Genomic DNA, 14,037 nt, shown 5'->3' with positions numbered 1-14,037 from the left:
ATACGTAAGCAAATGCATACATTAACAGTCGGACAGAATTACATTTTGTGTACCTAACTCATCAAATTGTGGGTTATTTTTTAGAAAATTTATTAATGACTAATACCATATTAATACTGCTGTGGTAAGAAACCCTTTTGTAAGGGCACTTTTATGAAATTTCCTGCACTTCAAACAGTGGCCAACTTGCATAAAGATGTATGCACCATTATGAAGATGTTGCTTTTAAGGTATTGAGGAGCCTGTCTTTAAGTAATCTTTAAATAAGCATCTAAAATATGTTCAGAGTAAAAGAGGAATCAATGCTAAAATAGGGATCATCTGGAAAATATTTTAGAGCATACTATTAAATACTTTCATTTATAATATAATTTGTAACATTATATAAAGATGAATATTTCATCTCATTACTTGATCTGGCAGAGAGAAAACATCTCTGCTTTTACATCTGTGAGAAGACTTGTAAAATTTTGAAATGTAAAGTAAAACTAGATAATTAAAATAATCTGGATGTTCATTATCCGGAATGATCTAAAATCCGCACCTCAAAACCACCAGCATTATTTTCCTCGAAGGCTTTACGCATGCGCATTTGATTCTCCCCCTTCGCACATAATAAACATCTGGATAGTCCCGATTCTTAATTTCACTTCGACACTAAATAAAATACCTTTTTATTGAAGGAACAATCATTTTAACATAAATTTGTGCAATCGGTATTTTGGCTCCGTTGCAGCATATCTGCATGGCAAACATCTCAAATCGAAACATTCCCATAGATATATCGCTGAGCTGGCAAATCATTTTTTATTATACTTTCCTTTCATCACCACATGTTTATCAAAACATGACAGCTTGAGTAATGATTCATGTAGCGATGCCTAAATATTTTTTTATACTAGTAATTCAATAATAAAGGAGTATAAATAGCTTTTATATTGACATTACGCTTGGCGATGATTACAGATTTAAGTTAAATGTCCTAAAAAAGAATTGACAAGGAAAAATTTGTCAAAAATGTCTTTCCATATGCTAAGATTTTGTTGATGATACTCATAGGGCCAAAGATTACATTTAGGGCTATTTGGATTACGAATAACTGATTTGTTATTCACATAAACCCAGAACTAGTGCCATGGGCTCACCGAGTTCCAGAATTTAGGTCCCACAGAGACTGCATCAGGCAGTAAGATATCTAGCGCCGGCCCTCAATAAGGCTTAGTATATGAGGGAATTTATTTATTCAGAACTCTGATAAGCATGTGCAAGAAATAGACATAAGTATAATAAATAACTAATACAATTCAGGCTTATTTGTCTCACTGAGCAATAGAAGCAGATACAATTTAATGGAACAACTTGTTGTTAGTCACCAAGCTTATGATGCATAGCCAAATATATATAGCAAAAGATAGCTAAATTTGACAATAGCCGCTCATTTTAAAGGTTTTCTGATATCTCAAAACAAAGGTTAAATTTTCCGATTAACGGATTTTGTAAAGAAATGTGAAGCGGTAATAAATGAAGATGATATAAAAGAAGTTTTCATTGTGATGAAAATGCTTCTCAATCATTAATCAATTAATGAATGGTGAAATCTGTAGTATGGTTCTAAATCCAGAAAATACCACTACCAATAGTGGGAAAAAAGGGCAGAGAAGTTACTGAAAACGAGATAATTTCGACTGACAAGTTAGTCGGAATTCTCGAAAGAGCAGTTATTGGAGTTCAACAATGTAACTAAACAAGAGGTTATGCGTGTCTACATAATTAGAGAGAAAGTATTATCACATAAAATGAAGCAACTTAAACAACTTATATTGAAAGAAATGTTTAATAAGGTAAACAAATAAATATTTAGCTTTATTTATTTTTTTTGTAAATTTTGATACTCTAGTTCATAATTACTTCATTATTTTATAAATCACGATTTCATATTTTTAATTTTATAATTTCTACATGCCATGTTACTAGATTTAAACTGATGATCTAAGATCCGGAAAAACCTCAAATCCAGAATTGACAAGTTCAGATTTCAGACTTTGTACTGTATTATCTACTTCATCATTTTGATTTTTGTAAGCATTTCCTGAATTCAATATGAAAAATATCATGTGAAAGTATTTTTTTTTCTATAAGCAATGGGGAAAATCTACTAACTCATTAAAGAAACCTATTTAACATATGGACAATCAATCAATAATTATAATTCCCGCTTTCTAAAAATCAGGAAATTTCTTTGAAAAATGAGGATCTTTAAAAACGAAACATGGCTAATATATATGGACTTTTTTGCGTTGTACTACCAACTAGTATAAATAAGTTTTACAGAAACCTATAAATCCTTTTCCATTCTTCTTTTGTGTGTGTACAGAAGGAAATTTTCAGGTGCTCCCAGACCAGGCACACTGTGCCGCTAAAGGTTAAATTATCACAGAGATCATATAATCTGAAACAAATCTGATAATTTTTTATGCTTTTGATGTCAATGCATGAAATTATATTGCTGTAATCTAAATAAACATTTAAGAGTTGCCATTTATTCTACATAACATATTTGCATAGATAGTATTGAAGTGCAGTATTTCAAACTTCAGTATAACATTTTGCAGACATATTCAAATGATGTTCCTTTTGACAAATTTATATTTCACAAAATTTCAAGTGAGTAATTTTCATTTCACAAAGTTTTAACAAACAATATAAAATACATTAATGTGAAGCATTCAAGAGATACTGCTATCAAGTTCACATACCCTGCCTTAATAATTGAGAATTTGCATTTCCAACATCTGGCATGGGAACATTAGACAGTCCTCCAAATACACCATGCATTCGGTCTACACTCATATCGGACATTGCAGCTTCAGCATCCAGAATATCAAAAGAATCCATAGGTGTCTTTCCAAGAATATAAACAGTACCATCACTGAAAATAAAGCAGTTCTTAAATAAATTCCACTCTAAGATGTATAAATAGCAGTTTAATGTTTTATAGTTCATGTCATAAAACAATATTACCCAATTTATTTTTATCAGGCAAACCTATCCGACTGCTCACAAAAATTCGCAATGAAATTTTCCAGGGTGATGATGCATATAAACAAAAGAATATGTTCAAAGTTACAATAATTTATCTGCTTCCTGCAGAACAGCAAACTCCTGCAGTCCTGTCTATTAGGTTCAACGAACTCTTTATCATAACCACCGATCAAGACATTAGCGAAAACAGCAAAGTTAATGCGACACCTTACCTTACCCGAAGACCGGTTAATATACTCTTCTTGCCAGCTTGTTCCCATATAATCATGGGATGCAGTACGAAAGATAATTTTTTTAATTAATGTTGTCTCTTATATGCTACTCATTTGAAAATAGTGGCTATGAGTTTTATCTCCTTAAATATTTATCCAATGCATGTACAACAAATCTTGACAATCACAAAATTTTCTGAAATCATATGCATTTTATATTATCATGTTACCTTCAATACATCATGATAAACTATCATTCAAGGAAGTAGTCATTGAAAGATTGTACAGGGTCAGACATTTTTTGTTGTTGTTCGGAACCTGTTTCACTACTTTTAAAATGATGTAAATGTGGACTTATGGGTTTCGGAATCTAGCCGTTACACTTGAATTTCCCTAAATTCCAACATGTGGCACTTCCTGAGGTGAAGTTTGGCTTCCCTTGGTATATACAGTGGTGGCCAAAATTGTGGACACTTTTGGAAATTTTTATGTTTTTGAACTTTGTATGCTTATAGAATACGTTACGTTTCACAAAATGTACTTGTATATATTCACTTGTATATATTATTTTAAAGAGAATTTATTACTGAATTCAATACAAAACACAAAATTCAATTATTTGCAATACAAAAAAAGTTAAATGATAATAGTTATTGATATACATTAGATAGTGATGATTGCAGTGAGTTATCAGTACTTAGTAGGGTACCCTTTATTTTTTATTACAGCTTCACATCGACATTTCATTGAGCTGACAAGAGTTTTAAGCTCTTCTTTCATTATTGAATGATGCCAGGAAACAATTATAGCCTCAATTAGTTCCCTTTTATTTGATGGGCGCCTCATTTGGACAAGAGTTTTCAAACGGTGCCACAAATTTTCGATAGGATTGAGGTCAGGACTGTTTCCTGGCCATGATAACAATTTAATGCTCTTTGTACGAAACCACTCTTTCGATATTTTGGCAGTGTGGCAAGGAGTAGAATCCTGCTGAAAAATAGCAGAATCCTGCTGAAAAATAAATGAAGCATTGTTGGAAAAGAGATCTCTGATGGAAGGTAGAAGTTTTGGTTCTAGAATAGTGTCAATGTATTTTTTGGCATTCAGTGTCCCATCGATGACATGAAGGCGACCAATACCATCTGCTGACATGCAGGACCAAATCAACACTAAATGAGTTCTTCACAGTTTCTTGAATGCAGTCAGGATGTAGCTCTTCTATTCTGTCTTACATATTTTCGCCCATCGCTACCGAATAAAGATATCTTAGTTTCATCACTCCATATAACTTGTGACCACTGATCATCTGTCCAATTAATGTGTTCCTTTGCCCACTGTAGTCTTTTTCTTCGTTGCTGAAAATTAAGATAAGGCTTTTTTCGTGGAATTCTACCTCTCAGACCAACATCTGTTAATCTTCTCCTGATTGTTCTTCAACTGACAGAAACACCAGCATCATTCAGATCACTTCTGATGGCCGCTGATGACATTTTTCTATCTTGGAGACATAGTCTTTTTATTCTTCTGTCATCAATAGATGTGGTGCACCTTTTTTGGCCTTTCCCTTCTTTGTTTTTTATTGAATTGGTCTCCTGATATCATAAACAAAACTTTCGGACTCCAGATGTAGTCACTGAACCACCCACCTGTCTTGCAACTTCAGCACAGGAAAGACCACTTTCTCGTAACACAATAATATTACATCTCTTTCTAGGTGTCCAATCTACTCTTTTATTTGATGTCATTGCTTCTTGACTATATATTAAATTTTTTACAAACATTCCTACTTGTAATTGCAGTGTATAAGAAACAGTTCCTTCTTCTACAGAACAAAAGAAAATAATGAATTGTTTCAAGTGTAAACATGATGCCAGTTTCTACTGGCAGTTACTAACATTAGATTGGTTCTCAGAACAAGAATAGTGATTGGCCAGGAGAGCTAGACATTACAAACCACTACATAACTGTGTTTTTTATTTATATTAAAGTACATATAACATTTTTTTTTTTTTTATTTATTTCAAGTAATTGAATTTTGTGTTTTGTATTGAATTCAGTAATAAATTCTCTTTAAAATGATGTATACAAGTTTGCATTTTGCGAAACGTAACATTTTCTATAAGCATACAAAGTTGAAAAACAAAAATTTCCAAAAGTGTCCACAATTTTGGCCACCACTGTATATTATTTGTAGAACCATACAGTAAAGAAATAATAAAAGGCAGCATATTTTTAGACTATTACAAATGCTAAAGCTCAAGAGAATTGCCAAAAATTTCCTGTTCTATAACAGAACTTATATGTATACGAATAGTGCTAAGAAGTGTCTTACTACACGTTCCTGTAACACATTTCAAGGACTTTATACAGAAATCTTTTTCGCAGTAACTTATGTACATTTGATAATGAACAATGAGAAGTTTCACAAAGACGTAAAGTTAATGAAGAAACATTACCAAAAATAGTGGAATTAATACAGCTGCACATTGTACTATGATGCTATAGAATGACAAGCAACATTCCATCATAGAAAATTATTTATAAAATATTAGCCATGATGTTTCACAACAATTTGGAATGTAAAATAATCTGCAAATGTGAAAGCATACATACATTTAGATATAGGTAAACTTTTCCTAGCATTGTAGCTGTATTATTTACTAGACATGGTGGGCAAAAACTGTGCTTGGCAGGGAAAAACCAGCATTTTTTAATTCAGAAGAAAAAAAAAACTGGTTTACAAAATATTTCTGATAAAGCTGCAATAAGCTAATGAACACAAAGCAACTCAATGCAAGTCAATATATTTTTTTTTTATTACTGTACAAAATTGTAAATCTACATCACACACATATGGATTAACAACGATCTGTTTAATAAAAGCCTGAAACACTTTTAGTAACTTTTACCTTAATACAATGTATTGAAAACATCCCATTTGCTGATTAAAGAGATAAGCACTTCCCATTATAACATAATCAAATAAAATTTACAGTCAGCTGTTGGACAGCTTTCGTAATTGTGAAAACTTTTTGTCTCATTTTTATAGCAACTGGTAAAATAATAAAAATATTGGGAGAGTCTTCAAGGAATTTCACCCAATATTGTTATTATTAAATTTGTTACGGAATTTAAAAGTAACAGTTGATGACAGAAAATTTTGTTCATATATTAATAATAAAAATTGTGTCGCTTAACCAGAATGGGACCTTGTGTCAATCTCTTGCTAATGGAATATACCTTGAAATCGTAAACACCGGGTAATTTTTATGGGAGGTTTCTACATTCCAAAATACCCCTGCATTTGAAAGGAACTCCAAACTGACTTTAATGCATGTAATATGAACTCTTTGTAATTCAGTTCAGATGTAAAATATATTAATATTTACTTGGATATTCTAAATTTTATGTTTTTTGGGTTATTTCATTTTAAAATTTTCTTATACTTTTAGAAAATCCTGCTTAGTGAAGGAAAACTTTTATTTATGAAAGTACTTTTAAATACAATGAAAATAAAAGTAATACTCAATCTACATTGATGAATAAACTTATGAGAATAAACTTAGAAATGTACCACAAACAACAAAATTAAACAACATTAAATACAAAAATTAACTGATTAAATATTGCCTGAATCTTCAAATAAAAATTTACAAATAGAATAGATTTAAGATAACTCACATGAAATTTAATGCAAATAATGTAATAAAATAAGATCAATAAAATTTAATAAGAGCTTTTCTGAAAATTATTATATATGAGGGCACAGAATTTGTCTAATTCAATAAATTCAATTGATTGCTGGGAAACATTTTTCCTAGTAAAGGCTAAAAATTAAAACCCAGGAAATTCAGTGCGCTACTTGGAGACCAGAAGATGTGATGAAAAATCGGCACAGTTGGCAGGCAAGCATACTATATCCAAATAGCACTGACAAGTTGAGCTTAAAAAGTATTGCTTCGTGCGTACGGGTTCGTTACGAAATGAATGCACAAGTCCGATGAAAAATGAACAAAATTTATTATTATCACAACAAGTATGCTTAAATTTCCTCAAATTATCGTGCAGTATTACAATATCTCACAGTAGTTATATTTTAATTACTCAAACGTTCAATAGAACTTAATTCAAAACAGCTAAAGAAAGCTAATCTGCGAATTCGCTACAATCTACAAGAGCAGTTTTCTAAACAAACTCTTAAAACAAGCAGCTAACTAAAATCACTGACTGACTGAACTGAGAGGTTTTCCTCTTTTTTATAAGATTTTAAATTGCGCGAGAGAACTTTCTTGAAATAAAAAAGAGATATTTATTTAATGTTAAATGCACACGCTCTTTTATTTTTAATCTTCCGGCTTAGATTTCTTTTAATATTCGTCACGTGCTGCACTGCACAGGGAATAAAACAATTTTATTTGTAATTCAACTCACATTAGCTATTCAAATACCAAATTCGTAACAGTATCATTTAAAAGGCTGCTGAAGCTAATAACAACCTCATTTACTTAACACAGAAAAAGCAAAGATTATTTCATCAGTTTGTTTTAAATGTGGATATCTGGCCATTATCATTCTCAGCAGGCATACCCAAGTGATTTCATACAAAAGACAAATTTCCATCAAAAACTATTCAGGGTTGCCACTCAAACAGGAGAATGAAATTCCCTGACTTTTCCAGTTTTTCCAGGTATGTTTCGAGAAAATTCCAGTCTATCCGCGTAATGTACGTTGGCTGTGCTAAGAGGTAAATTAATTATGGTATTACTTGTACTGTGTAGCAAATTCACTTGATTATTCAATAAATCCCAGAGGACATTTATTCTTAATTATTCTTGGTACACTTTGTTTGATAATTTTGTTTACTTTTCCGCTTAAAAAAACTTAATAAAATTTAAGATATACACATTGGATAACAACTGTATGTTTTATTTAATTATTACTCATGATCATCCCCAGTTCAACACGAAGCTAATCCGGTTCTTATAAATCACAACGCAATGCTAAAAGTTAGGTTAGATTTTAGGTAAATTTAATTTGTGTGAGGTGTATTCTTAAAAGGCACCTTAACACTTGAAAATACAAATATAATTATAATAGGAGCTGTTTTCTCCACTGAAGATTGAGATTAGAATCTGCCCAATCTGGAATAAAATAAGGCTTTTTTTGTAGACATTCTACAGCTAAACGAAAGAAACAAATCTATTTAATGATATTTTTTTACTAAATTGAGGTGTTTTATATTTATTTCGCAGCATACATAAGGGAAAAATATGTGCATTAAATTTCGTGATGTCATCATACTGCTAGAATTTCAGGATTATGCCAGAGAAAATTTCCTGAAATTTGGAAATATTATTTACTAATGATAAATAAATTTAGAGCAAAGAAGCAACATTAAATGATATGAATAACATAAAAATAAAGATAATTACCTAAAAATTTAATTAGAATAATCAACGATATTTTAGCGAATATACTAGTTATATTACATGGTTATCCTAGATGATTGATTACTATTTTTTTATTTTACTGCAAAATGACAAGGTATTTATTAAAAAGAAAAGAAAAAAAAAAAAAAGATTGTGCGGTAAGATCCTAGTATACGATAAGGCCTTCGCATGATTTTGAAAATTGTCGCCAAGAACAAAATGACCCGTTTACTGCTCATCATCATGTCGCCAAATCCCGCTGTACCATACATGGAGATTATTCTGACCAAAGAAGCTCTATGTAAAAAGCGGAGGGAAAATTTGCCAAGGGATTTGACGACAGAACGGCCAGAATTTCCCTCTCTGCGATGTGTACAGGAAATTGAGAAACATGTGTTAAGAAGAAACGTTCTTTAACAAAAAAGAAAACTACGAAAATCCGTTTTTAAATTATTGCGAAAAATCCAAGAAGAAACGTTTTATCAAAGAACGTTTTTTCTTGGATTTTTCGCAATAATTTTAAAATTGGATTTTCATAGATTCCCCCCCTCAAAATAACTAATCCATGAATTAATTTACTTGCGCCAAAAAATATTTTCTTTTCCTTTAGAATCTAAAGACATTTTAAACGATATTCATTTTATGAACTCTTGATAACATGACCTTCGAACTTCGACACCGGTTTCCAGCTTTGGCGACAGATATATCGCACATGCACAGCTGTTTCCCGCTATGATGGAACCGAGCCACGTCTGTTGCAGAGAGGTTTTCCTTCTTTACAATACATATTTTTTTAATTCTAACCTTCATGGTACCGTATACTAGGATTAAACCCTTTTTGTTTTATACGAGAACAGGTACTTTCTTTAGTTCATGCACTGCACATGTGATTCTCGAGGTTACTGGAAACCAAAAGTTGCGGGAAACTTGCTTTGCCTTTCTAAAAAGACAATCAAATTGGAGCTGCGAAAATTGGCTCTATGCCAACTGCCCGAATGACACACGTGATACACAATTCGCCAAAAAAGTGATCTCTTCCGGCGTCGGCGCAAAACGCGCCTTTTTTGGCGGGATCATTGTATGAAATTCCCTGACTTTTCCAGATTTTGACTAAAACACTTAAATTCCCTGACTTTTCCCTGAATTTTTTGGTTAATTTCCGAATTCCCTGACTTTTTCCGGTTTTCCAGGTAGCGTGGCAACCCTGACTATTTTAAATCTTCAATTCATTTTTTCATTAAATGCATTTGTTGAGACATTAGGTTAGTTGGAAGCAGGCAGGATGAAAAATGAACGCCGACTTCACAGGGAATCAAACTGCGGACCTCTGGAATACCGGCCTAATGTGCAAGTCACTACACCATGAAGACACACCAGGAAGGTGGGAGAAATACCTTACATACTCCCTATTTTAAAGGGCGACTGAGGTTTTTTAGGGGACCCAATCGCTAAACCCTGGGTGAGGAGAATCATCATCACACACCCCTTTAGTTCGGGCACCACTGTAAAGACATTAGATAATACTTAAAAGCAGGCAAGACGAAAAATTAACAATGCCTTCACCGGGAATCGAACCGCGGAACTCAGGAATACCGGCCCAATGTGCAAACTACTACACCATGAAGGCTCGCCAAGAAGGCAGGGAAAATACCTCAAACACTATCCAAATGCCTGTCAAACTTTATTTTACCAAAAGTATATTTTTTATCTTTGCAAAATTAAACAACATGACTGCTTGAATTGCATATTATTTTGTCATTTTTAAAAAAAACTTTACTAAAAAATAAAATCCCAAGATTTTACACACACACTGAAGTATCAGCAGTGAGAATATTTACATATTTCCTGGGTTAAGAAATATATCTTTTACTAAAAATATTTATGGCCACTATCTACTGCAGACAAGGTTTTTGGTTCCAGTAACTGCAACATCTCATCTACTGTAAACAAAATTTTTGGCCTATCTACTACTAATACATTAATTAAAACCAAAGCACATAAACTCACCTACTACCAACAGCTAAATCTCCATTTTTCAAACAGGTGACTGACCACAGTGTTTTCGAAGCAAGAAGCAATGACTGAACACAACGACCATTTTTCCAAATTTTAATTGTTTGATCCTCACCACAAGTTGCAAAATCTTGCCCATTGCTCAAAAGAGTAATGCCATAAATGTAGTCTGTATGACTTCTAAAAACTTCTAGGCACTGACCACTAGTTTGCCACAGACGCACAGTACAATCATTGCTACAGGACAGGAACTTCATATCAGAAATAACTGCTAAGCCTCTAACACAGTCTTCGTGTCCTAGAAATGGAAAAATTATTTCATGTATTCACATATTACGATTTTTTAAACATATCAAAAGATAAATTTGAAATAAAATCAATTCTATAGACAGAGATAGAATACCACTTTTCAGCAATTAATCAGGCATTTTTTATGAAAATAATAGACATGCACACTTCATCCCTACAGTAAAATAACTTACATAGCTGAAAGAACAAAAAGGTATACAGTCAAAAGTCTTTAATCCAGACGTCCATAACCGAAATGATCTATAATCCGGACCTCAAAGCTACAAACTTTTCAAAGACCTCAAACCTCAAAGTTCATGCATGCGCATAATACGTTTACACATGCGCGTTTAATGTATAACGGATGGTATAAGCTAAGCTAAAATTATCTAATTATCTATATCAGTTAATGTTCCAGATTGCATTGTTCTTTAATCTTCGAATTGGATCTGACTTATTATTTTTCGCAGACTGTTAGAGCAATTTTATAAAAGTAAGCTTGAACTTTCGATTATGTCAAAAAGAATTTCCGATTCTGGAGCTGCCAAAGGATCTACAAAGCGAAAGCATGTTTCGATGTCCATCAAACAAAAAGTGGAATTGCTGCAAAAAAATGGATAAAGGCATATCCTTTGTTTCTCTAACCATTTCCGAAATCTGTTTATCAATTTCACACTGCTCTGCGGGGAAAGGGGGCGTCGCAGCACGCAATGAACAGGAAGTTGATCTGTCGGCACTATCCTTATCTTCAGGGCAGATGTTTTTATTTTATTCGGTTATAATTCCTTACTAAATGTAGTATTTCATCTCGATGTACTCCCACTTTGATATGATTTAAATCAAATTCTTCGTCAATATAAATATCACAAATACACATCAAATAGTTTTCTCGTTGCAATTTTCTAATTTCAACTATGCATAATGTATGCTTTATGCATGCGCGCGTTGAAAGAAATGTTTAATAAAGTAAACAAATAAATTTTAAGCTTCTGTTTTGTAAATTTTGATACCCTTTAGATCATAATTGCTCTTTATTTCATAAATTACGGTTTCATATTTTTAATTTTAGAATTTCTGCATGCCATGTTACCAGATTTAAATTGATGGTCTATAATCCGGAAAAACCGATAATCTGGAATCACCGAAGTCCCGACGAGTCCGGATTAGAGACTTTTGACTGTACTTTTAATTCAAATTTTCTTTATTTATACCCTGCACTAAGTAACTTCTAGTCTTAATGTTTTATATGCATCTTTAATTAAAAGTTAAGTCTCTTTTCTGTTTATAGGATGCCATTTAGTGACAAACATAAATGCATACTTGTCAAACTATGACAATAAAAAAGGAGAATTTTCTCCACAACAAAAAGATTTTTTAAATAATAAAAATACATTGAAAGAAAATGTGCTTTTTAATAATGAATAAACTTTAAAATAGTAACAAATATCTGAGAGTTCAATTACTAATTATTAAATGCAAATAATACAGAAATGCTTACACACAAAAAAACAGTTTTACACTCAAAAGTCGTTAATCCGGACTCGTAGGGACTTTAGCGATTCCGGATTATCGATTTTTCCGGATTATAGATCATCAGTTTAAATCTGGTAAGATGGCATGCAGAAATTATAAAATTAAAAATATGAAACCGTAATTTATGAAATAAAGAACAATTATGATCTAAAGGGTATCAAAATTTACAAAAAAAAAAAAAAAAAAAAAAGCTTAATATTTATTTGTTTACTTTATTAAACATTTCTTTATTAAACATTATGTAAGTTGTTTAAGTTGCTTCATTTTATGTGATCATACTTTCTCTTTAATTCTATAAACAGACATAATTTCTTCTTCAGTTACAAAGTTCCGCTGTTAAAGTAATATAATTGCTGTGTCGAGAATACCGACTAATTTGTCAATCAAAATTTTTTCTTTTTCAATAACCTCTGTGTCACTTTCTTCTTTATCAGAAGCGAATTATAATGACGAGGAATTTGATTTAAATCATATCAAAGACGGAGTACATCAAGATGAAATACTACATTTAGTAAGGAATTATAAGCCAAATAAAATAAAAACAGCTGCTCTGAAGATAAGGATAGTGCTGACAGATTAACTTCCAATTCATTGCGCGCGTGCAGTCCGGGATGTGTGCAGTCCGGGGATAAGTTCCGAGGTTCCTGTCTACAAGATGATTTTTCCGGAATAAGTTCCTTGGTTCCTGTCTACAAGATGACTTTACCCGAATAAGTTCCTTGGTTCCTGTCTACAATGTGAGTGACTGCCGTGGGCGGCATCCACGTTCTTCATGAAGGCGGCATTTAACATAAGTTAGCGGCGATGTTTTTTTTTCTAAGCTGTGATTCCTCGTGTTCAACTACAGAGAGCGGAGTTAGGCCGTATTTAAGTGCTCTCAAGGACTTAATTTAATTTTCAGGTGCTTTTTGATCATTAAGCGTGGACCTATTGACAATGTAGCTAATTTCATTTGAAACCGCATAATTTCTGTTTAGGATACGTTTTTCGCGTATTGAATGCAAGTATTTTGGAGACCAGGTAAAATATTATTTGATATATGAAATTTTTGATAATGATGGTTATATTATAATTTCTAAGTTACTGATATTGTTTAAATTTATTCATTGTGTTTTTATTTTTTATATATTGTTAATAAATTGGTTAAGTTTGAAAGCCTTTTATTGTCTTCAATGTCAGCACATCACATAACCTTAGGGAGTTTGTATAGCTACTCGTGTTAAAAGTTTATTTTTACAACTTTAAACTTTGCTTTTGCGTCACTTTGGTTATGGGCCTAGCCCCTGAGTTATCTTTAGTGCAGACTTTTGAAGTTTAAAATTAATTTAGGACTTAGGAGACTGGGGGGCGGTTTTTGTTGAAATTCAAATATGGCTACTGTTAATGTTATGCATAATATTACTAAACTTGAGGCATGTAATTATTTTACATGGTCTAAAGATATGAAGTTTGTTTTCAATGAGAAAAATGCATGGCTTTTGGTCAAAGGTATTGAAAAATGTCCTGATTTAAATGATGTT

At 32.2% G+C, this 14,037-nt stretch overlaps 1 protein-coding gene across 2 annotated transcripts in view; it reads right to left on the bottom strand.

Moving 5' to 3' along the window:
• Plap (phospholipase A2 activator protein) overlaps positions 1 to 14,037 on the bottom strand; it is a 95,535-nt gene that overhangs the window by 39,507 nt on the left and 41,991 nt on the right. For both annotated transcript variants that reach the window (XM_035363124.2, XM_035363123.2), the window contains exons 4-5: positions 10,691 to 10,994; positions 2,757 to 2,929 (exon numbers count right to left, since the gene is read on the bottom strand). In XM_035363124.2, coding sequence (XP_035219015.2) covers positions 2,757 to 2,929; positions 10,691 to 10,994 — 477 coding nt within the window. The remainder of the gene's footprint in view (positions 1 to 2,756; positions 2,930 to 10,690; positions 10,995 to 14,037) is intronic.

Source organism: Stegodyphus dumicola, chromosome X2 (assembly GCF_044657685.1).
Source record: "Stegodyphus dumicola isolate Sdum_Otavi_A_Nest chromosome X2, ASM4465768v1".
Taxonomy (NCBI): domain Eukaryota; kingdom Metazoa; phylum Arthropoda; class Arachnida; order Araneae; family Eresidae; genus Stegodyphus; species Stegodyphus dumicola.
This window is presented reverse-complemented; position numbering and strand designations above follow the sequence as displayed.